Source organism: Neopsephotus bourkii, unplaced genomic scaffold (genome assembly GCF_033783945.1).
Source record: "Neopsephotus bourkii isolate Nb327-2 ecotype Australia unplaced genomic scaffold, CSIRO-AGI_Nbou_v1 NB_250, whole genome shotgun sequence".
Lineage (NCBI taxonomy): Eukaryota > Metazoa > Chordata > Aves > Psittaciformes > Psittacidae > Neopsephotus > Neopsephotus bourkii.
Genome location: NW_026900760.1, coordinates 1,497,212 through 1,524,126, shown reverse-complemented (window position 1 = coordinate 1,524,126; position 26,915 = coordinate 1,497,212). Strand labels below are relative to the sequence as shown.

General features: G+C 37.4%; 1 protein-coding gene across 1 annotated transcript; it reads right to left on the bottom strand.

Annotated features, from left to right (window-relative positions):
* Positions 1-292: 292 nt before the first annotated feature.
* On the bottom strand, positions 293-26,183 carry STXBP3 (syntaxin binding protein 3). The gene is made up of 19 exons (XM_061345984.1): positions 26,036-26,183; positions 20,497-20,546; positions 19,454-19,535; positions 17,246-17,322; positions 16,511-16,589; positions 15,084-15,184; positions 12,837-12,991; positions 12,351-12,441; positions 11,252-11,376; positions 9,806-9,901; positions 9,132-9,189; positions 8,845-8,910; positions 8,359-8,439; positions 7,543-7,681; positions 6,837-6,943; positions 6,400-6,498; positions 5,406-5,491; positions 3,585-3,733; positions 293-1,445 (listed from the first exon to the last, which is right to left on the bottom strand). The coding sequence occupies exons 1-19, from the start codon at positions 26,076-26,078 to the stop codon at positions 1,354-1,356; spliced, it is 1,776 nt and encodes a 591-aa protein (XP_061201968.1). The 5' UTR covers positions 26,079-26,183; the 3' UTR covers positions 293-1,353.
* Between the last annotated feature and the right edge of the window lie 732 nt (positions 26,184-26,915).

The window sequence follows — 26,915 nt, the reverse complement described above, 5'->3', positions numbered from 1 at the left end:
AATATTCTCCAATTTCATTCCTCTCTGATGCAGAGGGAAGGAATTTGACCTTTTCCACCTTCCAATTACTTTGACTGACCTTACCTATCCAAAATGTTCTCTTAACTTACTAGTTAACCTGAGGGCAAAATTAAGGGTAAAGAAATAAAACCACCTTTCTTCAAATCAAAAAGTTAATATCCTTACAGTTGGCAAAAACGTAAATAGAAAGCCATGAGTAATCTCATCTTTTTCATTACAACATTTCTCTCAGATTCTATATACAAACATTTCAAGGCACATCAATACGACATCCCTTTAAAAGGTTCATAATTTAATTACTGAAGTAATGTTCCAAGATAAATCTAAATATTACCAGTATTACAGAATTAATATAATTTAGAACTTCTCTGATCCTCTTCAACGCAATTTATGTATTTCTTTCTTAGTATGTAACAAAGTAGAACACAGTAAATCTCTTGAATGCATCAACTTTTGGTGTTTGGTTTACTTTTTGCTTTTCTTATTTTAAAGAATCAAGCCATTTGAAAAATTCAACTACTTCCCTTCTTCTACTCTCCTTTTCCACTGCCCCCACTCCCTCAAAAAGAGATTTATGCTAAAAATTTTGAAACTTGTATATTACAAGCAATTCAACTTCTAAGACAGACATTATAAGGAAGTTGGTAAGAAACAAAGTTTTTTTGAAAACCTTTAGTAATAATCCTTGTATTATTTAAAGTGTACTTCAGTGCACAGTTCAACAGCATTTCTCTGGTTATTTATTGAAATTAGAGGTGCTTAGTACTTCCATGATTAACTTTGTACCTTACCCAACACCATCTAAAAAAAACCTCTTAATTTTTTACAGTTACATATATTTAAAGAATTCCGTGAGTTATTTGACAGAAAATATTACAGCTTGAGACACCATACTGTGAAATAAATTTATTATAAACTGATATTACCAAATTTTCTCCCAAAGCCTCTACATAAGAGCCTAGTCCCTTAATTCAGTCATTTGTAGAAATAAACTCTGCAACAGAAAGGTTCCACAGTTCTCAGACAATTCCAGTCTACACATAATCACAATAACTTTTAGCATCATTTCTTAAGAATGAACAAGCCCTTTTGAAAAAGCACTTACAGTGTAACACTGACTATACAAAATACAACCTAAGAGACACACAGGTTGATTTTACTGTCTACCTTCTTCTCCCCCTCCCCCAAAAAAGCAGCAAATTTAAATTATAAAGTGACATTCCATTAGTAAGAACCATGTAGTGACCTGGTACAGTATTTAGAACACTCAGTTCCATAATAATATGTACATACTATTTGTCTTTTCCTTATGCATCATTAACATCACCACTTCTATTCATCCTTAATGCAGACCATATCCTTCGGTTTACTAAGGCTCTTGACTTCATCCAGTAGTCTTCTAGGTGTCAAAATATGAGTAGAACCTGACAAAAGAAGAGAATTATTAACTGTACCAGTCTGAAAGTCAGAATTACAGACATTCCCTCTTGAAAATAAATAAAATAAATAAACAAAGGGGGGAAATGCCAGTGTTTTTTACTGCACCTGGAAAACTTAAGCACAGCAGCTCAAAGTGATTTTTCAGGTTTTAAAGTGTTTTTTCAGGTTTTACCATATAGTGTCACCGGAAGCGTCAACATTAAGTAGATGGTGTCCCTCTTTCACACACCGAAACATCCAGACTGGGATTCTTAACTTTGGATAGAAGTTTCAAGTCCCTGCTCTGCCCAGTCTGTTTGCTGTATGCATTTACTGCAGCCTACAAGTAATGTGCCCATTCTGGGAGGAGTTAACAGACTTTTAACCTGGAATCAAGAAACCATCTGGATTAAAGATTTTCACAAACAGTATTTTTCCACACAAATAGCAGTTACAGAAAATTGGCTCTTACTGGCATCGCCTTGAAAAGTTTGCAACAAATTCCAAGTCTGGAGCAACAAAGAAAACGCTTATGATTCTTCCAGAGTGCACAACTACCTCTCTTGTTCTCATACAGTCATTATAACTTTTGCCATGAAGGGTCACCCTAGAGTTATAAAGTGAACTCTTTAATTGTTTAAAATCAGGGCTGTCTTGAACCTTTAGTTTTAGTAGCCTGAATGGGCTACTAATCCTTGAGTTCTCAATTGGGAACACAGGAAGATTTCATCTTGCAGTAAGACATAAATTTGGTAGTCAGTACCTTCCCTCAAAGATCAGGATTACAAAGAATACTGCAAGAATAACCTCTAAGGAAAAGAGAAGATTGTATTGTGGAGGATTAGTGCCAGGTACTACAGCAAAAGTTATCTAAACTCACTGTGGGTTTGTAAACAAGTGTCAGATGAAGAAACAGTCTTGTTAAACTACATTGCTGTTCTGGTCTTTCAATTGCAACTCAGAAGTAGGACCAGCCTTAAACTTACCTCAGCCACCAGTGATGAAACCAGCAAACAAACCAACCAACCAAAAAAACCCAAACAAATAAACAAACAAACCCCAAATACACACAACACCAAACCTAAACCCTCCCCACTATCTTGAAGTAACAGACTCTCTATCTCAAAAATCAAAGTTGTCATTCCTTTAAGAAAGAGTATTTATTTATTTAGAATTATGGTACATAGATATAATCCTTTCTGAAACTCAGGACTACACTGAATTGCTAGACATAGGCATCACGGGCTATTTAGAATGCTTTAGATGACCATGGACCTGGGCAGCAGTTGCCACTGGAGATAGATACAGTTCTCTGGTATCTGTATTTTGGAGTTCCATTTTGATATACCATATAAGCAAATGCTTTAGCACCTAAATTTAAAAAGCATTACAGGAAATTACTATCTGAAGCACAGGAGCTGATGGAATAAGCATTTACTGCACCTGAAGTATTAACTGACAGGTTACTAACCCAGCTGCTAACTCATGTGTTTACTGCTGAATCTTAATATTAGGGCAATTACTTAATTTTTCAGGGCAAAAGCTATAAATCATGGTGTGGTTTGTGTAAAGTCCCTAGAAAAGAACACGACAAGAACTCAAGGATGTTGCAAAGTCCACTGATCTACACTGAAAAGTTACTTTGGATTGGTATGGTTTGGTTGTTGTTTGGGGTTTTGGGGGAAGGGGGTTTTGTTGTTTTGTTTGTTTGTAAAAAATACTTTTACTCCCTACCTCCCCAAAAGAGCAATTTTGCATTGGTTTGCCAGCTGTAATGCAAGAAAACACAAATCCGTTTAAATCCTTTACACTACACCTCAGGCTACTTCAATAATATATTTCTTTGACATAATTCATGATGATTCTTCTGTAGAGCATAATGGCATTTATTATCCTTAACATCTGGTTGAGGAAAAAAAAAAATCAAACCCAAACCAAAAATAACAAACAACCACCAAGCAGTCTAGATAAACTGAAAAGATACTTCTAAACGCATAGTTTTAAGAAAGACATTAGCTAGTCTTTCTTAAAAGTACTAGTTTGCTGAACCAACTTAGGGAATGGAATTAAAAATGATCCTTACGTTTTCCAGAAACACATGTAGTAAACCCCTACCCACCCCCTTTTTCCCAAAGCAAGCTTACCAATAACAACATCGCAGGACTTGTAGGCTTGGGAAACTTCATAAGCACTGCGCATCTCAGAATATGTAATTCCTCCAATCACAAATATAATCAGTCTTGCACTACTCCTTCGCTCATCTCTGTAACTACCCTTAGGTTTCTGGCGTGCACTGTAAAAGATTTTATAAGATGACATTTATAAAGCATTACTGAGTAATTTTGGTAAAAATAACAGACTTTAGCAGTAACAATTTCTATCACTCAGTTCCTGGTTTGATTATCGTTTCAGAAAAAAAAATAAATTGATAATTCAAAGGATTTTAATGAAAACAAGTTTGTGTATTTCTGAAACTATTCAGTAGCACATGGAAGAAAATAAATACAAATCAAAAATGTTACACACCCACCCACCCACACACAAAGGACTTCTACCCAGCAGCTTAATTCTGCGTGCTAGCAATTCCAGTGCCATTTTTCATAACAGGATCATTTGAAAAAGCTAGTCTTAAGTTTTTCAGTTTCTAAACATGAACAGATTCTCTAGTGGGAAAAAAAAAAAACAACAACAAATCCATGCCACCACCCCCCCCCCAAAAAAAAAACAACAATCCACAAACAAAAAAAACCAAAACCTTGGCTGTTACCAACTAAGATTCAGATAAGCTAGCAGGGGAAAAAAGAAAAATGAAAAGGTACTTAAAATAGATCAACACAGATACAGCAATTGCAGATTCACACATCTTCAGCCCTGATCTCTTTGCTAGGGTACCTGAAAGACTCTCACAATGCATCAGCCTATAAGACAGAGATCCAGTTAAAATGTACAAGGACTTGCCCCAGTGTTTCCCTGCCTTGATCACCACTGTGTGTCCTTACATTCCCAAGGCTGGGAAAAAATATTTTCCCAAGGCTGTGTATCTGTACCTTTTGTCTTTTATTCCATAACATACAAATACCAATGCAAGCGTTTCTTCCAATTTTAGGATGTGTATAAATTTCCATCCCTACGAATTCCTGCATCTGATCAGTGCAATGAGCATTCCTGTGATAGAAACCCTCCTATGTCTATTCAGCTGTCACACCATTTAAATAACACTACCAAATGTGACAAAGCTGTCAAATTGGCAGGTACTGATTATGAGGTTCAAGAGCTCATAGGATTAAAAAGGGAAGGAAGGGAAGTACAGATTAGTGAGCTAAAACAATAAATCCCAAACTAACCTCTGGGTACTACTCAGTAAATATGCAAGTACACAGAAAACACCATTTCACATTCATTAGCAGACAGTTAATTTCAAGACTTCCAACTACTCTGGACTTCTCTAAACTATCCCGGACTTCTCTAAACTATCCCCGATGACAGGGATCAAACGTCCAACAGGGCCATAGTCCCTAATGAGAGAACCTAGAGATGTTAATTTTAACTTATTGAAGTCATTACCTTGAAGAATGACACCCACTGCTACCACAGCAGAAATAACTTTCAGGAAAAATAAAACCATTCTTTTTGCCTGAGTCACACTATACCAATAATCCATTCTTGAAACTACTTCACACTAAAAAGGTCAATGGTTTAAACTTCTCATTCTGGGAATAAAGAAATGTTATTTCTAACTTGGAAGCAAAAGGGAGATGCTCCAAATAAAAAGATATATATAGCCAAGAGTTATTAAACAACAAAGGTCAGTATGGTTTAGACGAAAAAATATACATTTTACATATGACTATTAACTTAAATATATTATTTCACTGCTTAGTAAACACACTTTTATGTTTGAGAATATACATGACATAAATATTGATAAATGGGTAAATTATATTTTAGGAAATTAAACAGTTTACCTTACTACTCCTGAACCATTCCAGGTAGGAGGACACTGGGAACAGTAAGGCCAGTCTTTTGAATCTAGTTTGTTTTCTATAGCATCCTGAAGGGCAAAACAGAGACTCATTTCAAACAGCCATGCAGATCTAAAGCCCACCAAGTTTCAACTTCCAGTGAGGATGTCTAGCTGGAATTCAATGCCAGCGCAATTTCTTAGAACAGCCAGTTGCAAGCAGCATCTCATTAACTACACTCTTATGTAACAAAATGATAAACAACGTAATGCTCAAAAATTACAAGGCTTTTGTATATCATGAGGAACTGGAAGCACATATGCTTTCTTTATAAATGTAATGCAGATTTAACTCCTCAGATTTCACTAGCAGCTTTTCATCTATGAAGACCCTAACATGTTTGATTTCTCTTTAGTGCTGTATGAGAGAAGTTAGCATCCCCTGAAGACACAAATGAATGGGTAAAAGTCGCCAAGAAACTACAAATGAAAGTACTAGGACAGACAAAAGGTCCAGTGAACTTGCTATTCTGTCCAACAAGGGTAACTAACTGATACTTAAGAAGAGGTTTAAAAACAGAGCAGCTACACCTCTGGCAAGTAGTATTTCCCAGCCTCTGCTAATCTACAGTTTAGATTTGGAGTTTTAAGGCCCACTGGAAGGAAAAACAAAAAAACAAAAAAAAAAAAAAAAAAAAAAAAAATCCAGATTTTCAAATTCTTGACCACTGCCAAACACAGTACAAACTGTTCAGACTTTTTGCTTTCAGTTTCATTTGCATCACCTTTACAAGGAGCACTGCTAACACACAGCAGGCTAACATTCTGTAGTACAGCGTACAAGTGATCACTTGGCTAAACAGGTGTATTTAACCTGTAAATTAAACACTTGAGAAGTAACTCAAGATACTAAAGAACTTCAAAAAAACTGGCTGTAACTGCCCACTTGAGTAAGTTTCTGCACTGCACCCAAGCATTAGTTAGTTTGTCAGATTTACCTCCATAACATCTTTAATGACAGGTGTCCACCTAGAAAGCTGGTAATTTTCTTCTGAAGAACGGTCCCTCCTTGGGTATTTATGCTGCTGAGCAGCAGACTGAAAAGACTTCCAAAACAAGGTTATATTATACAGTGATCAGGGGTTTTGAAACTTCTTACCAATTATTAGTGGGGGGAAGGGGATCAGTAGAAGATTCTCAGGAAATAACAATAACAATGAACAATTAATAGCTGTAGAATTCAGGACACACTAGAAGTACTCATTTCAGAGACAAGGAACTGGGTAAGTTGGCGCTATCCAAAGTCAGCCAGCTCAAGTCACCAGCTGACAATTTTAGAGGGAACATTTTAGTTACTTTACTTCAACAAGATAGGAGAGCTGTAGCCAAGTGTTTGGGTTGTAGGAAATTACAAAATAAATGAATACGTTCTTACTGAGGAGATAACAGGAACATCAAGGTATTTCCAATTTCTTATCATATCACTATCACTTTGTATTTGAACATTCTGGATCAGCTTGTCCAAGTTCTCCTGGGTAGTTCCTTAGACATAAGGAAAGCATGCAACTTAATAACCATGTGACTAATTTAACCCCAATTTTGTCTTAGACATTCTGGGCTGTTACTTAGTCAAGATTTTTTTTTTTGTTTGGCCAGTCTACTTTAACACAATACTGTTTTAGAGAAAGTTTTGTCCATTTCTGAGACCAAAACTCAGTATTATTAGAGATTCTTTAGACCAACATTATACCAGTTTCTTCTTCCTCTACTAGAAATTCTTCCCCACTGAGTTAATACTCGACTTGCAATAGACATGGAGCTCCCCGTTCGACAGCTTCAACAGTAAGTGAAAAGGAGAAAATTTAAACTGTTCCCAACTTCCAAGAACAGGAATGATGCTGAAACACTGCACAGATCTGCACTTATATTGAATGTCTGAACTCCTTACCAGTAATACCTCATCACTAATTGGAGACAAGCTACAGAAGATGGACAGTATTTCTTTCAAACTTGTCCATCACCTCCAATGAAGATGCTTAACTAAAAATACTAGCCCAACACTTTGGAGTAGCCTGAAACTTGAGCTGAAGTCCATATCACTGAAAGAAACAACAACAACAAAATAGAGCACCTTATCATACCATTAGTGCTAAAAATGTACAGGAGAATAGCTCTGATTTTGTCATAGCTCTCATGACTTTTGTTGAGCAGAACCGGAAGGAGGACTCTCATTGAGTCTTTCACTTTCTGGCCTTCTACATCAGTTCCAAGAGCCAAGTCCTAAGTTAAAGGAAAAAACAAAACAAAGGGAAAAAGAAACCAAACCCACGTGGTTTAGAAAGTAGTCATTAAAAAAAAATAATAACACACGCACACACAAACAAAAACCCCACCATTTCTGTGTTCTGAAACTCATTTTTATGAAAAGACAAGTTTCAGGAAACTATCAAGCTGAATCAATTTAAACTCAGTATGACAAGCCTTTGTCATTATTATTTCAACAGTTACAGCATTATAATAATACTACGTAACACTCAGATTTTGAACTGTTTGATATTTAGAATTCATATAAATAGAAATTGTAAGGTATAACTCAACATTAGCAGCACAACACGCCTCATCCTAGCAGGTCCTTTCCCCAGACATTTTAAAAGGACTTGCTTTCTAGTCACCCAACTTTGTAATAGTTTTGAACAAAGAAAACAAAGATTATCCTTTTGCAAATTAGCCACATTTAAAGACAACAAACGAAAGTCCTTTATTGGCAGAGTAAGAGCCTTGTATATCTCACTTAGCTTTAATGCTTCTCTCTCAATAATTGATCACACACCCCCAAAGAAAAAATAGGCAAGAGACACACTACTGTTGTCAGCTGAAAACAAGCATTTATTCTTAGGAACAAACAAGTCACATTTGTAGCAGGTTGTTGTTTGGTATGTGGGGTTTTTTCAACATACCTGTTCAGTTTTACAGAGCCTTTCTATGTTAGATTTGAACTTCCTCATGCAGTCTTCTGCTAAGTTAAGGTGAATAACTTGCTAGAAAACAAAAATATTACAAGCTGCAATAACTTGCTCTTATTTTGTAACATGAAACAATCATTTTTCTGGTTATAAGAGTCAACCCTTTGCCTATCCTTCAGCACCATCACATATTTTTGTGGTTTATCCTTCACAGAGATAACTCCCATAATACCTTTCATAACATTAAACAGCTATGCTATCTTCCACCCTCAAAGCACGCAAATAATTTAAAGTAGATTTTTTTACACACTAAACACCTAGAAATAAGTTTTCTTCTCACAATTTTACAGGTGACGTATTATTTGGAGAAAAGCACACTTAACAGGAAAATGACAGGACAGAACTAGACTTCAACAACACACAAAACTGCAGTGTACAAAAAGATTTATTGTGAAGTTGGAGTTACAAAAGACCCCTTACCCTACTAATCTCTTTACGATAAAGTGGCATCTTTTTCATTAACTGGGTCAGAGCAGATATTGATACCTGTGAAGAAATGACATAAGTTAAAGTTTTTCCCCTCCCAATATTTAACATTATTATTTTCCCTCCCTGTTGCAGCCTTGGTCCCCCAACACCCTCCAAAAACTGCCAGTGAGATAAGCCTTAATTTCTGTAAATTGTCCACGAATTACATCGATCTGATCAGCTGAAAATAATTAAATTAACAGGAAAAACAACAATAATTAACAATTTAAGCAACTTACTTTTCCTTCTGCTGCTTTTCTTTTTGATGATGCTTCTTTAAAAAGCTTTGGTATTTCTCTGATGAAAAAAAATAATTAAAAAAATAATAAAAAGAAAGTAACCAAATGCAACAGCTCCACAGTTCTTAAAGATTTAACATATTCACTTAAAATCTTAACAGAAGTGTGCAAGAAGAACTTCTGAATTATAGCAAAAGTTTCAAATACAGGTCTGCTTCACAGAAGAGTGTTTCCTGACATAAAAAACAAATTTAAGTTAAAACATTCTGTTTATGGTATCTCCAGCACATCATCTGGTACTTTATGCAAAATAATCCCTTCTGATTTAAAAGATTTAAAGCCACTTTTCAGGAAACAATTTTATTTCCATTTCCCTCAAGAACTATAATTAAGATATAGTAATACTGTATACTTTATAATATTTATATATTTTATATATATTTATATTTTATATATATATATACACTCTTTATAGTAACATTGTATACTTCTGCAGATACTTCTGGTTTTGAAAGTATGTTTTCTCCCTGGCACTGATTGTTTAAATGGCTGCAGTCTATACTGCAAACCATCTTCACTACTGCCTGCATTCCTAATTAGCAGCTCAAATACATTCACTCTCACACTCCTGTAACTTGCATTTTGAACTAGTTTTTGTTATTTTATTCACATACTCTATCACATCTGCAATATGCTGGTGCCGAATCTTCACCCAGAGCTCATCATCTTCTTCCAGAATTGCCTCCCGTTCCTTCCCTTCTGTTTTGTATCTTCGAAGAGAAAATTCAGAGAGTTATTTGGTTTGAGTTCCAACCACCAAATACTGTAACACAGCTATGGCCCAACAATATAATTTACATAGGATTTCACAGGTTACATCTTTGAACATAGAAGGAGTAGATGACTTTTAAACTGACTCTTTGGGGCAATGGCTTCTTGGACATTCTTTTAAATCAACAGTAAACAGAGTTTCAATCATACATTTACATGCACCTCAATTTCTATTCAGGTTCCAATGTTAACCTCCCTTTGGCTTCAGATGCAAACTGCATGCAAAGGAATACACGTTGAGATTACAAAGCGCAGCTTTCTCTATCTATTCCAGGACATTTTATATCTTTGAAGAAAAACCAAGTCCCACTAGCCAACAAGACAGACTTGACGTATGCAAGAGCCATGCTTCACAGCATTACAGACCACCTACTACTTTTCTACAAGCAAAAGTATAAAGCAACCTCAACCACACTACGTGACATTTTCACACTTACAGAAACTCACAGTGTATATGGCCAGAGAGCAGAAAAGAAGAAAAAAAAATTACAAGATTAATTGTGAAAGCCAGATCATGACTGCTAGAAAACACTCTGCTACCTTTTCAAACCCAGCAAATTTCAGATATGTCAAATTCTACATTTTCTTTGAAAACATTCACCCAGTGTTTTTGACAGAAGATACGCATTCCTCCTTGCTTAACTAAATACTGAGGTGATGAGGTCTCATTTGCTCTAGTCTGTCATCACAAAGCCAAGTCTTACTAATATCTTGGGTGTCAGAACAATCCGACAAAGTGCATACCTTACACAAAAATGTCACACAGCCAAATAGGGACAAAATAATGCTTATAAACTGAATGTGGCTTAACTAAACATGCATTTAGGGTAGAAACATGTAAATTATAACAATTACAAAAATCATATGACCGGAGCTATAAAACTGCTCCTTAGAACTAGCTAAGCTGCTTCTCAGTACATAATTACTTGTCTTGTTTGCCTTTTAGGCCAAAAAGATTGAGAATATGAAAAAAAAGGTAGAAGTTGAACATCCAGTACTAAGGCTTTGCTTCAAGTCTAGTACAATGTTCTTTGTTTTTAAAAAAAAAAAAAAAAAATTGAATTCGTTAGACTCAAACTTGGCAAAAATCCTAGTTAGAGTTTACCTAATCTCAAGTAAATGATGAAGTCAACAAAAAGAGAAAGTTAGAAATACAAAAGACTAGTAAGTGAAGCAACCCTTATGTAATATAAGCAGCTAATATTGCTATGATGCAATTCAGCTAAAGAATTCCATAGATTTTCTAATCAAGACTAAAGTGTTTAGATTTTTTTTCTTTAAATACTTGCTTGTAAGTATCATTTTCAATTGGTAGCAGATCATATGCCATTGCCTGGAAGGTGAGTTCATGAAGGACAGTTGACACTGGGTCAAAGCCACGATCAATTATTATTAGTTGGGAATGGGTTTTAGCCTAGAAAGCCATCAAATAAATGTAAAGTTAATACAGACAATAAAAAGTTAATGCATGTTAAGTCTATTTAAAATAAGCTACAGCACTGCAGACATTTTCAGAAAAATAACTGAAAAATCCCTACAAAGTATAGTCCAAGTGTTCATTTTCAACATAAATAAAAGCAAACATTTGAATGATAACCGGAACACAGCAGCTATAAATTCCCCTTTTTAAAGGCAATGCTCTAAGCCCCTTGCAATGCATTCAGTCATCTTATCTAATGAACAAAAATGTATAGGAAAAGCAAACAAAGAAGGCCTCCCACTGACTTGTCACAAATAAGTATGTTTGTATTCCAGAGAAGACTACCTATACTGTTCTGTAATACAGAAAAATTCACAGCCAACCACTCAATTGAAAGTTTCATTTTGGGGTTCGGTGAAGCAGCAGTAGCAGCAGGTACATTTATTTCTGTCATAGAGTGCCACGGCGCTAAGTCAGAATGGTATACCCTGTACTTCTGCATTTCAGCAGCTGCCCTAATCTGCCCCAATCTATAGTGACAGATCAAAAACATTATGTATGTGAAAAGCTCTATCTTTGTGGACAATAAATTCCTTAATAGAAGCCATTTCAATTATGCAATTAAGTCCCTTCTACACATACCCCTCTTCCACAGCCTTAAGGAAGGTGACATTAAAGCAAGTTACCCACTTCAGGCTTGTATCATCCCCTATGTTATCTTAGGGCCTATTTTTCAAGCACACTTAGTTTGATCACACAAATTACTTTTGCTTATATACAGGTTTATTGTTTCAGTTACGACCTCTAAGTTGTTTCCACACTCAAAACCAAATTAAATAGCAACTAGATGCCTTTATTAATAAATAAAGTCTAGTTTTGTAGAATCTGTTGTCAAAACATACTCCAAACATTACTCCTTTGCCCCCAAATTTATAAAAAATAAGCAAACATTTTAGTTCACTTTTTACCTTTATTTGGCTTTTTTCATCAGTTTTGTAGTAATTCTCAAGATTTTTTTCAACCAGTTCTGCGAGTTTGCAGGCCTTATCAGATGGTCCACTGGGAAAACAGGAAGCATGCAAAAATAACTTAAATTTTCTTCATCAAAACCACTAAAATGCTACCATTAAAACAGAAAGAACTCCACAGCTTGAGCCTCTGGTTTCATGAGCAGTTTCTAAACTCCATTCTAACTATTTCCACTTTCTACTGATCAAACATAAACAATTCATAACAAACCAGGGTATAGTAAGTACTGTTATATGAATACACACAGAAAAATAATTCTGCTTACGCTTCACAAATTCATGTCATTGCCTATTTCAGACCTGTGGATTAAAACCAATTAATCCACAAAAAAAGAAGCCAGGCTGAAGCCTCAGGCTACTACCAAACAATGTGAGAAGTCCAGTAAGTGAAAGCAACTCCACTATGTGACACTATTTTTGCCCCACCTTTTGTATCGTACTCCTGGGTTCTCATCTAGCGTGGCACATAAGGTAACGATTTGTTCAGCCATTACTTGCATTACAGCATCTTTATCTTTTGTCTTAGCCAGAGTTGGACTATAACAGCGGTAGAATGCATCTGGAACATTGAGAGTAAACACCTATGCAAAGTACAACAAAACAAAAAAAAGGCAAAAGAAAAAAGCTTAAATTGTATAATTATAAACTATAGGGTAAAACAAATGCTAATATTTTAAAAACATGCTGGAGCGAAATGCCATTAAAAAAAATCACCACAACAACAAAAACACTTCCATCTTCTTTCTTTGTCCTGTTAAGCTCATATTTCTTGTTCTTATACTCTTTTCCTCTATTACACTCCTCCCCTATGTAAATTACTGTATTTTTCAAATTGCTTACTGTCTGTACAGACGGAAGGACCCAAGTCAGGCAGAATACCATCCAGTGTTCTCATACAGAGCCATACAGTGCAATACCAGAATGATCGTAGAAGGTATCAAGGTAAATTTGTTTAAAATAGAATTTTATATATTATGTGTTTATTATATTAAGACTTCACCTCCAAGGGCTGAAATTCTTTAAAAACATTAAACCTTGACAGAAGTTTAGTATGACACAGAAGAAAAACTTTTTCAACAGCTTAATAAATGGAATGCAAACATGAGAACAAATCTCATTGTCAGTAAATGGATTTTCTCCAGCTTCAGATGGACTCTGTAACTACACAGCCAAAGAAGAACGACCATTCAGATAAAGACTTGATTTCATTCCAGTAGATAACCACTTGGACTTCACCCAGAGCACAGTCTGACTATTTACTCATACAACATCAGAAAGCAGGCCCACAGATTTTAAATTAGGAAAACTAGTTAGCATTCTCTGATCCTTTGAAAATGATGCAAAATGTTCTCACAACCCAAAATACTGAGAATACAAAACTAAACTAAAAATGAGAAGAAATTAAATGCTGCCTATGTTCAACTTTAGAAAAATAGCCCTGTGCTGGTTTTGGCTGGGATGGACTTAATTTTCCTTATTGTAGCTGGCACAGGCTATGTTTTGGATTTGTACTGAAAACAGTGGTGATAACACAGGGATGTTTTTCTTACTGCTGAGCAATGCTTAATCAGAGTCAAGGCCTCTTCTGCTTCTTACACCACTCCACCAGTGAGGAGGCTGAGGGTGCAAAAGAAGCTGGGAGGGCACACAGCTGGGACAGCCGATGCGAACTGACCCAAGCGATATTCCATATCATATGACGTTCTCAGCATATAAAGCTGTGCCATTCTCTGATGGTTTCTCAATCTAAATAATAAAACACCTTTAGTGTAAAAACATCCGTGTTGTCAAATTAGGAAACTGCATCACAGTAAGGCTTAGATAGCAGCAACCACCCCTATATTCACCTGCCACTTGGTATACACAAGAGTTCTGACCTTTGATACAGTCATAAGGTTTGAAGAATAAAAGGAAGACTTGTGGGAAACATCCACACTTAGTTGTACAATTTCCAACAGGGGACAGTTTGTGGACTTGACTGTACCAGAGTATCACAGTGCATTTCAGCCTTCTGTATCTGATGAAGTGCACGAGCAACAAATTATTTCTCAACACAGCACACGCTGCGTGGGTTCACACGGAAAGCACTCGGTTTACATTGGTGGTCTCAAATTTTCATGTGACAAGACATGGGTTTCCATGTTTTTCTCTCAAAAAAGAGCTCACGAAGTTGTTACAGGCTTTGTCTTTTGTGATACTGTGGTTTTGCTCTGTTCCCCTTCAGTTCTCTTCATCCATTTGCGCTCCTTTTCTGACTTTCACAAAGCAGCCAGTTTTACTTTTTCCTATGCACTAACCTACCTAGTTTGTCAAAAGAACACCTCAGTATAAGCAGTAACAAACTTTATTGCTTACTAAAGATGAGCCAGAATACTTTACTTCTCCTAAAGGCCAGATACCTTCTCTAACCTCTCTATTGCAAATGACTCCAAGTCTGGCAAAGAGATCAAGTGCAAACAGTAAGCCTTTGAGTACAAAAGCATTTGTTTTCATCTGAAAAATACAGGCCAGCACTAGAAACATGCCAAAATGGCAACAAGTCTCACACACAGTGTCAGCTATAAAAACAAACCAAAAACTAGATTCTATTCAATCATTTTCTAGCAGGTCATCAATATGTGAAATTAGTCCTCCAGACTATTTTCTGCTGTCAAGATAAAGAATGAAACTTACCCGAGACTCATATGGGAAGAAGGAAATGTTGATCTCCTTGCATCTCCTTATTGATTTTGCACAGGAAGACTTAATTTTATTGAAGAGGTTGTCAGGACAAACTAGGAGAGAGATGGTAGTTTTAAGTCATTGGTGCATGTCCCAGCTGTTTACTCACTCAGAAGTTTTACAGCATTCAGAACAAACCATTCCAAATTAAGAATTAATTTACAGTAATATACTAAAACGTTGCTAAATCTTCCTGAAGTAAAAAGGAGTGTATGATTGTATGATCAATATTCTGTGTTTGAGATCTTTTTCAAGAAGCATCACTGGCAATTGTTTTTACCTGCTTTTGGTAAACAAAGTTGTAGAACACTCATTAGCAGTCTGCAGCAGTGAAGGATACTGGATTTATCAAAGCACAAGTTTCTGCTATTTCTTCTCATATATAGGAGAAAACTTCTCCCAAGCCACAAAAAGGTTAAATGGAAAAATAATGTGTACATAGCAAGACACAGAAATATGGAATTTAATTATAGATTGCAAATGTATTCATCTACAGTGGATTCCACTCTAGAAACTGAATTTATGCACTACTTGGATGACACAAATACTGGAAATGACAGCGCTGTCTCTCTAACTCCTGATATGAAAAGTTCTGGCAAGCATTCAAACTGAAAGCTTGAACATTTGCAACAAAGAACATACAGTATTCTTCCAGAACAAGAACTGCTTCATCAGCATAAAATCAAACAAGAAACAAAGGTGGTTTTGATAGTAATTTAGTTAACTGTCCTGAGAACATATGGTAGCAGCTACGGCCTATCCACAGAGAGCCACAACTCCATCTCTGCCCTCAGCAGCACATCTGGATTTCTTTACATGGCACTTCAATCATGCTGACTGTCTGCAGAGGTATATGCAGTCACGTAAGCCTCATTTGCACTAATTGTCTCTGCTTTGCAGTATGTCATGCATGCAAGGCTAAGTAGGCACCTTCTTTCAGGGACAGGAAAAAGCTGTCTCAAGTCTGAAGGAACTACCTAAACCAGCCCACTATAAAACACTGTTCCTGAAGAAAATTCTTACGCATTTGTATTTTTGAGTACTATTTCGTTTACATGAGATACATAGTTTTACTTTATTTCTTCCACACTCTGTAACACAGGAGAAGATGTGAATACTTTAAAGATTAAACTAGATTACCTAAATTAAAAGCTGAGGTGGAGAACAATCAATATTGTTTGGTAATCATGCAAGAAATTATCGTTGCCATAGAGCATGGTGACATCCCGGCAACCCAAATATGGTTAATGACTTGAATCTCCTATCCTCTCAAGAAACATGACTCAATTTTCACATACTAAACTACAGAAAAGAAAGTTGAGGAGCCTACTCATTTACCTATATCATGTTACCAAACTACAACAGAAAAGCTTACTTACAGTCAGTGAAATATACATAAGCTGCTTTGTATCTGCTGGATGATTTAGATATAAAGTCATCAATAAGTCCATCTACAGACTTAGGGAGGCAGGAAAAATAAGTAATAAAAAAAAGAAAAAAAGGAAAAAAAAAGAACACACATTAGTTTTTTGCTTTTCCCCACATACCAAACCAAACCTCTCCCTCCTCTCCTCCTGCCCTGTTAATTACGCAGTACCACTCAGGAATACTACAAATCAACATATAATAAAACACTCAAGGAGATTTTAATTCCAGACCAAGAATAATAAAAAATTACCGTCAGTTGTGCACTAGGATACCTTCAGGAAACACACAAAGTAGGATACTTGCCTTGTTTTCCACCTCTGTGCTGGGATTTATTCTCTCAAGAAATTTTAGGTAGTAAAAGTAATCTCTAATAAGAGCCATTACTTGGACTTCTGTTGTTCAATGTATTGCATCACTCTTTTGAGACAGCATCTCTCTCAGTGAGATGACCACTATGCAAGCAATGAAACAGTGCTTCCACTGATGAAAAGGTATATGTTCGCAGCATGCCCTATGGTGACACTGCACTTCCATTTCACCATGGAAAATTAAGTATCACACAGAGGAGTATCATGCAAAAAGCAAAACTTCAGTACTGCATACTTGTACACAGTGACTAACTGTTTTAAAATAAGATTGTTTTTTCAGTCTGAAAGATCTTGCTACACTTTCTTTAAAATACTAACCTTCTTGGTTGGAGTTATGAAATATATTGCTTTCATGTGTGGGACAGGCTCACGGTTTTTATATACATTCTCCACCACTATAAAGTAAGAAATATTACATTTTTATTATTAAGAGCTTTAGGCACCTGTAAGGAAAGTACCATACATATTTCAATTCAAAAGTGATAAAAATAACACCTATTGAGTTGTCCACAAAATTAGTGGCAATGGTTAGCCTTGATTTTTTGTTTATTATTTTCAATAGAGCAAGTTACCACAAGACTTTTTCAACTCTCAGTCTAGTGTCACCTAATCTATACGACTCATTTTTTTCCTGGCTGTTGTATACAAGAAGAGTTTGACCCTCACACAGAACAGGTACAGCAATGCAAACCTGCTCAAACCAAGGGGCCCAGTATGAACTATCTTGCAAGAGAACTGAATCAGGAAGATTGTTCCTTTTTCCAGCACAGTGAAGGAGAATGAGAAATAAACTACACAAGGCACTGTTCTGGACTAGAGCCTCTTCTGTTCTTTGTTTGCCTATCTCCTGTGCACTTACTCAATATAATGGCAAACACAAATTAGACCTTTCCATCAAATCAGTTTCACTCCATTCTTGGTCTTCTCTGTTTAGTAAAGCCATTACTACAGTGTTGTAATACACTAGATTGAGAATTCAGTGATTCATGTTGCTCAGTAATTTCGAGGGGGAGGAACAAGGAAGATAAGTAATGTCAAACACCTGGATGTGGAAAGACAGGTTCTTTTCAGTAGCATACTCACTAAAAAATAGAAGGTTTACTACTGATGAACAGGATACATGCTCACCGAAGGGTTCTCACAAAGGATAAGTAATGTTTCTTATGATTTAAAACACACTACAAAAAGTGAAATGTATACAGCTTCACTACTATTCCAGAAGAATTACATTACCTTTAATAGCTGGAATAAGCAGAGTCTTTCTATTTGTGGAAAAATAACTAAGTCCATAAAATAATCTCTTACAAAAGTGTTTCTAAAAATCTAAGCCTGAAGCTAATTAAAAATAAAAAAAAAAAAAAATTACAGAGATAATTTACATTTTGTATTCAATCACAAAAATAGGCAAAACCAGAGTTTGGCAGTGTGATACAGTAACAAACATTACATAAAGGTCAATCATAAAAAGCAACTTCAATAAGTTTTTTATGATAGCAAAAACATACTACTTTTTTTTTGCTTAGGTTTTAGGGAGGAAAAGCCCATGAAATTTGCTAAAGAGAAAATACATTTTTAGAAACACTTGTAGAAAAACAAAGTGTTATCTAAACAGGCACACTGCATAACTGAGATCTATCACAATCTAGCTATTATTCACTTTTGACAGTGGCTAACATCTAATTACTGTTAATGTTGCTTATGGGTTTATTCTAGTTAGAGTAATCATTGATATAACTTTGTTTCAAGTTTTGATTGGTTTTGTGGGTTTTTCTTTATTACAGCAAGCTTTCTAATTTTCAGAAGAGACTAAAATATATCTCAACAACACAGAACTCAAATTTAAATTCTTGTCTCTATCACATCCATTGCTTGGAAATGCCTCTCAGTTTGCCTGTTATTGTCTCCTGTTCTCATTTTGTCTTCAGTACTTGAGTTTTTCTGCTCTCTTAACTCTACTGTTCATGAGCATAAATGAATTTGAAGCAGCAGATATTACTGATTTACAGAACACATTAGGAAGAAATGAAGAGAATAATTTGCCCATTTGTACATTTTACTAATATTCCTATAATACTTAAATGAACTCGTTTTTCCTTAACTTCAACTAACAGATATCCTTAAGATCACTCCATGACAGGTATCTTTCTCATTTACCCCACTGCTGACATTAGCAAACACCCACCCCCCAAAAAAAAAATCCCACACCCAACCAAACCTAAATTTTAATAAGCTTAAAAACAAATACCAAACAACCCCAAACTTACTGCAGTACTTAGCAGAAATACTACTGAAGAAAAGGCTTTACCTTCTGGGCAGACAAACATCTGATTTTTCATTACAAATAATGAAAATGCTCAATTGGGCAATTACTGTACAACCAGAAAGACTGCTAGTCTAATATCCCATTGCTACTTGTCTTCATCAACAAAATTAAGACAACTTCTTACAAGGATACCATCAATTTTATTTTTTCCCCTTTTTCTTATCAGGATATTGCATCTGTATATTAAAAAGAATAATGCTTACCTGTGATACCCTCTGCCAGCAGATCAGTCATTTTGCAGCACAGTGACAGTAATTTAGTAGTATAATCATCCAAAAGCATTACCTAATTAAAAAATCCCCAAGTATTCAGACAGATTAATCGGCTATAGTAAACCCATGTTATTTCCTTAACAACTTGACATGAAAATTTGAAGCTGAAATCTGTTTTATTACTCTGCACTTTCACCTGCATATAGCTGGTGTCTGTATCACCACCCACATACAGCAACTTCACAGTGGGAAATTAATCTCAAATAGCATCAGAAAGCAGCTCTCTGCATACAGGACTTCAAAAGATGAGCTGCATTGTAAATGTAGCTTGTCCCCACTACTCCCTCTAGAAAGTATTTTCAAACTTTCACTTTGACACAGGTCTTTTGAATTCCTGCTAATTTACCCCATAGCCTGCTTATGTATGTCCGTACTTACCTACTCCAAAACTGCTTTACAGCTTAAGCAGCTCTAACAGATATCTTATTGCGGAATCCTGCTCCACTTGTATTGCACAGCAGCATCATGTTTGAAATTAATAAAGTACATTTCTTTCAAAAGATAAACAGAAACAGCTTCCAATTTTTTTTCCCCCAAAACTTAAAAAAAAACAATCAAGACAAGTAACTATTTTTCTTACTATATTCTCTGCTGTGAGTGTGATGAGACACTGGCACAAGTTGCACAGAGACGCTGTGGCTGCCCCATCCCTGGCAGTGTTCAAGGCCAGGTTGTACAGGGCTTTGAGCAACCTAATCTAGCTGTAAGTGTCTCTGCCCAGGATAGGAGGCTGGAACCAGCTGATATTTAAGGTCCCTTCAAACCCAAAGCGTTCTATGATTTTAGACCTTGAGTTTTCATTATGTATTATACAGAAATTGAGTTAAGAGAACTAAAATCCAACAACTGGACAGAAAATAATTCTAAGTTAAAGTGCCAGCCATTACACGATACTTTTTTTTTTTCTGTTCACAGAGATAGAGATTACTTGTTCAAGTGATTCCAACATTACAAACAATATCACTAAATTATACCTTCCATTCTTCCTCTTTCTTGCAGTCCTCAAATACTGATGATTTTAGCTCTGTAAGAAGAAGCAGAGATAGTTTACCACTTAGAGGAATCAAACTGTTACTAAAAAAATAATAATACTTCACCCATTAAGACTAATATGTTTAGATGACTAAAACAAAATTAAAAACCAACACAAAACAAATCCAAACAAACCACAAATAAATACCTCCACAGAATTCTTTAGCACAAACTGTCCCTACCCACTTAAAAAAAGACGGAGCTAAAGTTTCATTTCTGCTAATAATAAACAGCTTCATAATAAACAGCCTGAATGATCACAGGCCTGTAACTATTTCACTTGGGTTCTATTTTTTTCTTTTTGTGAACTCTTTCACTAAATGGATTGTGCATATGCAAAAAAATTAAGCTACTTTAAGATAAAGGCAGCTGGAACGACAAATTCATAAACAGACCTATTTTAAAATACAGGCTAACTTCAGGTGTCCTTGTTATTTCTCTAGAATTCCAGAATAAACCTAAGAAAATACCAGGTCTTTCAGGAACTGAAAGTTATTTTAAATAGGTATCCATTATCTTTTCCTGCTATGACAACTTTGGGAGAAGTATCAATTAAAAGGCTTATACAGGATTCAGCAATAAGAGTCAGCATCTAGTTATGATCCACAGCTTTTAAAGATCACCAGAACCAAGTTGCAACTTTCCCAAGTGATGTCATCAGGCTAATGCAGATTTTATCTCACAGCAGTGGGATGTATGAATTAAACGTCAGAATATTTGGGGAACTATTTAAAACCATATGCTCATAAACACAGGAATAAAGACATGTAATTACTCAGAGAACAGAATTTCAGACTAAGCTGATGACTACTGCTGCCTATAAAAATATCTGGACCTTTCTCCCAAATGAAGAAATAAACCAAAATTCCAAGTACTGTGAAAAGAAGAAAAAAAAAAAAAAGAGGGAAAAAAAAAAAGTAAGAAGCTTCAGAACAGTAGGTGCACATACAAAAAAAAAAAAAAAGTACACCTATTTCGTCAGTATTTAGAAATGTTAGTATATTCACTTTTGTCTAGGTTCCTTTGGCATGACACCATCAAAACATACTCCATCTCTGCCCCTAACCTCCAATGCCTCAGAATTCAACAGTTTCTCCATCTGGGCCTACTTGCTCAGGCAGCTTTTATTTCAGTTTCACCAACTCCAAGACTGCATAGCACATAACACTCCCAAGACATCTTGATTCATGCTTCTCATGGTTACATTTTATAAAGATGTCCTACACAGACTTTCTCATACTAACACAAGTTTCTTTTTGAAAGACGGGTCTTTTTGCTTTAGCTTTCCAATGTGCTCAGGTTACAACTTAAAAAAAAAACAACTCACACCCCACTGTATCTAATAAACTGGTAAAAACACTGGCATAAATAATATTTAAGCAAAAAGCACGTTTCGAGTAGGATGCAGTTGGTGCATTTTGTTCATGCTGCTAAACAACAGAACTCAAGTTCAGATCTCCTGAACCTTTCTTCTGCTTATACAGCTCCCAAAATCCATTATCGCTCCTCACACTTGCCTCCTGGGTTGCTTCCATTCAGCATCCTTCCCGTTACACAATCCACAGTTTTCAACAAGTTCTAGATCTGTTAGCCTGGTGCAGGGACACAAATGCCCTCTTTGGATATACCCTCTATAAAATTACAAAATGCTCATCACTTCAGAGCTCCTACTGGGATGTACTTGTTGGTAATATCTTATTCTAGTATGTAATGCAGGCACATTTTTTCCTGTCACTTTTATACCATGTATTTGTTACTTACATTTTCCTAGGTGTGTACACAAGGTGTAAGAATAAATATTTAGCCTCATGAATATTTCATTAACCTTCATATTTTCTGAGAACACTCTTACAAAGGAATTACCATTACACAGAGTTCTTTTCAATAATAAATCAACTGGCAAAGAGCCTTGTCCAAAATCTCAAATGTATTTTTATAGTATATTATTATGAAATAAACCTGAACAGTACACAGAATCACAGAATCAACTAGATTGGAAGAGACCTGTAAGATCATGGAGCCCAACCATTACCCCAGGACTGCCAATCCCACCATTAAAATATGTCACTAAGGGAAAAGCGATCACCCCCCTGCTGCTGCCAGTTCTTTATCCACCGAGTGGTCCATCCATCAAACTGATGTTTCTCCAATTTAGATACAAGGATGTAACACGGAACAGTGTCCACTGCTTTGCACAAGTCCAAGTAGATGACATCAACTGCTCTCCCTCTGTCCATCAGTTCTGTAGCCCCATTGTCCCTAGTCTGTCTCTTATTTGCTACTTACCAACAGAAGCCCTTCCTGTTATCTTCCACATTCCTTGCCAAATTTAATTCTAGCTGGGCCTTAGCTTTCCTAACCTGGTTCCGGACAATATCCCTGTATTTTTCCCAGGCCACTTGTCCTTGCTTCCACCTTCTACAAGCTTCCTTTTTCCCCTCTAAGTTTCCTCAGCAGCTCCTTACCCATCCATTGGAGGTCTCCTGCCACACTTCCTTCTAGTCAGGATACAACACTTCTGAGCTTGTAACAAGTGATCCTTGAGTATCAACCAACAGACTTGCCCCTCTCTGCCCTCTAGGGCTATATTCCATGGAACCTTACTAAGCAGGTTCCTGAAGAGGCCAAAGTCTGCTCCCTTGAAGTCCAGGACAGTGAGCTTGCTGCATACTCTTCTCACTGGCCTGAGGATCTTGAACTTGACCATCTCGTGATCGCTGCATCCAAGGCTGCCCTGGAGTGTCACATTTCCAACAAGCCCTTCCCTGTTGGCGAGCACGAGGTCAAGCTTGGCACCTCTCCTTGTCGTCTCCTTTATTCCATAATCCAGTTGTGCCTTGAATTTCATTTCAGTTATTAAAAACAGGAGTCAGCTTTATCCCATCAAGCAAAAATAATTTTATTCTAAGCTATAAGTGTACCAGATACAGTGTACTTCCCCCTGTAATATTTCAACTGCTGTTTGTTTTGTCCTCAACCTGCAGCTGCTTTATCCAGACTGACTTACAGTGGTTTATACACTCTCAAAATAATCTCGTTTGTCTCAAGTAAGCATTCTGAATGTACCAGAACCATTCGTAAACCTAGATATGAACAGTGTTTCATTTCTGTCCAAGCGTTCATTTCCTTCTCACAAATTTCATACCAACAATGCATCCTAGCTGCCTTCTCTAATTTTATTTTCTCTGAATGTATTTAATTACTTTAAGGCATTTTTCTTCTATTTTTACTTGCCAATCCATGTAAGAACTGTACACAAACCTGACAGAAGAGCAGACTGCTAAATCCCTATGTGGAAAAAGAAAACAACAAAACACACCTTGGCAAAGTTAATAACCCATTTATAACACACCTCCTAAAGAAAGGACTAAAACAGCTTTTGATACAAGCAAGTATACTGGAAAATAAAGTTGCAGAACTGCTGTATCATTTTACAAAATAATACAGATGTATGGCTAGGCTAGAATCTTGTTATAGAACTCTGGAACACATGTGAAAATTAAAAAAACAACAAAACAAACACACCAAACCAACAACAAAACACAAACAACAAAAACCGCACAGAGATGAACCCTGGAGACAGAATTCCTTGTTGAAATAACCTTATTTACATACACACACAGAGACATGTAGTATACAGTGAATTTTATCCACAGAATTACTCCCTCCTAATGCAGATAGGTTCACCTGCCCCATAACTGTGAAACTTAACTGAAAACAAACCTATGAAGTAATCTTGTCAAACACTTCTGCTTAGATTGAGTCTAAAATTGCACCTTACAGACAGGGCTATCATGATGAAAAGAAGGGGTTTTAACAAAATTATACCAGAGCACAGATATAATACTTTTTGTACACACAACACAGGTGTAACTCCTTTCCCTATTCACAGACATTGACAACAAGCTGCTACATGAAGCATCACCATCATTTTTCAGACAAAACAGCCTTTAAAAAAAATAATGAAAAAAAGCCACCTTTGCTGAAACATTAAAAAGCAGCAGTTTATGGCCCTGTATTATCCATACACAAAGCCAGACAATGTCTAAACTTAGTTAATAAAATTTTCACTGTTGTAGTCTTGGAAAGACAAGAGTAACGAGTTATATAACAAAAGCATTATCTTCAGATGAAGATTCCTTTTTAGAAAGTTAGCGGTATGTTTTATTATTCAACCTGCTTCACCATCACCTTCATTTATTATTCACCATTCTTCCTCACAGTCTTGCCTGCACTAGCAATGCCATTTTCAAAAGCCTTTATACACCAGGCTGATGCCCTAGCACTTTGATCAGGTTCCCTCCTTTTAAGGTCTAAGTGCTCCATAAAACACCACCAGGCAAATCAGTCACTTTACAGTCAAAGGCACAAACGATTTAACACATCAAAACAGGAAATGCACAGCTGCACAAGTAGGGATTTCTAAAGGATTGGTTTTAAACTCATAAAAGCAGTGTACAGATGCCAGCAAATGAGAACTGAACACCACATAAACAGCCTGCTTTCCTCTTTCTCCCCTTTTTCTGTTTTCTCTTCCAGTGACACAAACAAGCAGACTGGAGCTTGCAGGTGGAAGTGGAAAACACAGATGAGAAGGTAGCAGGAACCTCTCAGTCACTAGGCTGGCTGAACTGCTCACTGACTCACAGTGAAGTGTGGCATGAGGTGGCTGCTAACGCCTTTCCCCAGAAGTCTCACACTATACCTGAAGTACTTATACTCCAGTAAGATGGGGAGTAGTTATAACTTCATTTTTTCTAACAAACACCAGAAGAACCTGCTCCCAAACATGGAAATAAAATCCTACAGTTCATTTACGAGAGTATCTTGGGACACCAATAGCTTTTTCTTCTGAAAACCGTGAAATCCAACCTGAAGGGGGAGTGCCACTTCGTGACAGAGAACCAGAGAGCCCCTTCCGCAGCCAGGCGCACTCTACAAAACTGCTATTTTCAGGCAAGGGGGCAGTCCTTGAAGAGCTGACTTAAACTTAACCTCTTTTAAGAGCTGGTATGATTGTGTATATCCTACACAGTTTATTTCGAAATAAGGCAAAAACGCTTCCCCACAAGTGCTATCACCACAGGCACCCGAAGCACGGCCACAAGCCGGGTCGGCCGCCTCCCGCCACCCTCAGTCACAGCCAGAGAAGAGCAGCCACCTGCAGCCTGTGTCGCGTATTGGGCTCCCCGCAGGGCCGCGCGGGCCGGGCCAAACCATCTCTCCTAGCAACCGCGTTTTCCCGCCGTAGCTCCGACACGGTGCGCGGCTCCTAACGCGGCTCCAGCCGCGCCAAGAAGTACCCCGGCCACACCTCAGCGACTACGGAACCCCCGAACCCAGCGCACCGCACTACGGGGAGGCGGTGCCTGAGCGGTTAACGCTCCCTGCCGGCCCGCACCATCTCCCACCAAGCGGCCCCAAGTAGCTCCGAGCCAGGGAGACGAGAGAGGGGGACGCGGAACGAAACTCCGCACTCACTCTGCCACACCAAACTCTTCAACCCCCACACCGCCGGCGCCATCTTGCTCGCAGACCCGGTCACCTGTCACTGACACACCTCTCCCTTCCGCTGCCCTCCCCCTGGCCCGCCGCTCCTTCTGTCAGTGGGGGCCGGGCTCGGAGGAGGGCGCTGCCTGCTACCTGAGGCGGAGCGGGGAGCGCTGCCGGCAACCGTGCCAGCCCCTGAGGGGCCCTGGGACCTGCAGCGCCCGCTTTCTTTGCGGTGGTGGGAATCGAAGTTCCCCTGAGGAAACCCCGGATAACTAGGGCTCGTCCGCTGAAGAAGAAGCTTCCCATTGCTCGTTAGGTGAACCACGGACGGCGAGAGCCGAGACCCGAGGCCCGCGTCTTGCGCCGTGTAGGGAGCAGCGGGGGAGCGTGCCGTGATGCCGGGTTCTCTCCCGGTGTAGAGCTCCCCTCGCCATCGTGACTCATAAAAACGTCTTTAGGGTCCCTCCTAACATTCGTGTAAACCGTTGAGGAAAACAGTATGGGTTCACGGAAAGGTACCTTTTCTTGACGTCCAAAATCATCTGTGATAAGTTCTAAAGACATAAAGGTGTGTTGTCAAAAGGGAACCAGCAGCTGGTACAGATACAAAGAAATGGGAAGAAACTGATTTTTTTCCACAACGCAAAGCATGAGGAAGAGTGGTTTCCAGACGGTATGACCGTGTTCTATTCAAAGGGGAGTACAATCAGGGCATCAGTCCTGACAGAAAAAGAGATCCTTGTAAGTGGGCAAAAATGCCAATTGGATAATAAGCTGAAGAGCAAATGCTGAATTTAGATTAGGCATAATTATTTTATGAAGGTTGTAAAAAGAATGCAGAAATTGCATCCTGTAACAGAAGGGGAAA

Bases quoted from the DNA above. Each gene is read 5' to 3' on its own strand.
- STXBP3 (XM_061345984.1), bottom strand. From the start codon at position 26,078: ATGGCGCCGGCGGTGTGGGGGTTGAAGAGTTTGGTGTGGCAGA. The intron at 12,992-15,083 runs GTAAGTTTCATT...TACTTTGCATAG, and splicing joins TCTTCCCATATGAGTCTCGG to GTGTTTACTCTCAATGTTCC. The intron at 12,442-12,836 runs GTGGGGCAAAAA...CTGTTTTCCCAG, and splicing joins CCAGGAGTACGATACAAAAG to TGGACCATCTGATAAGGCCT.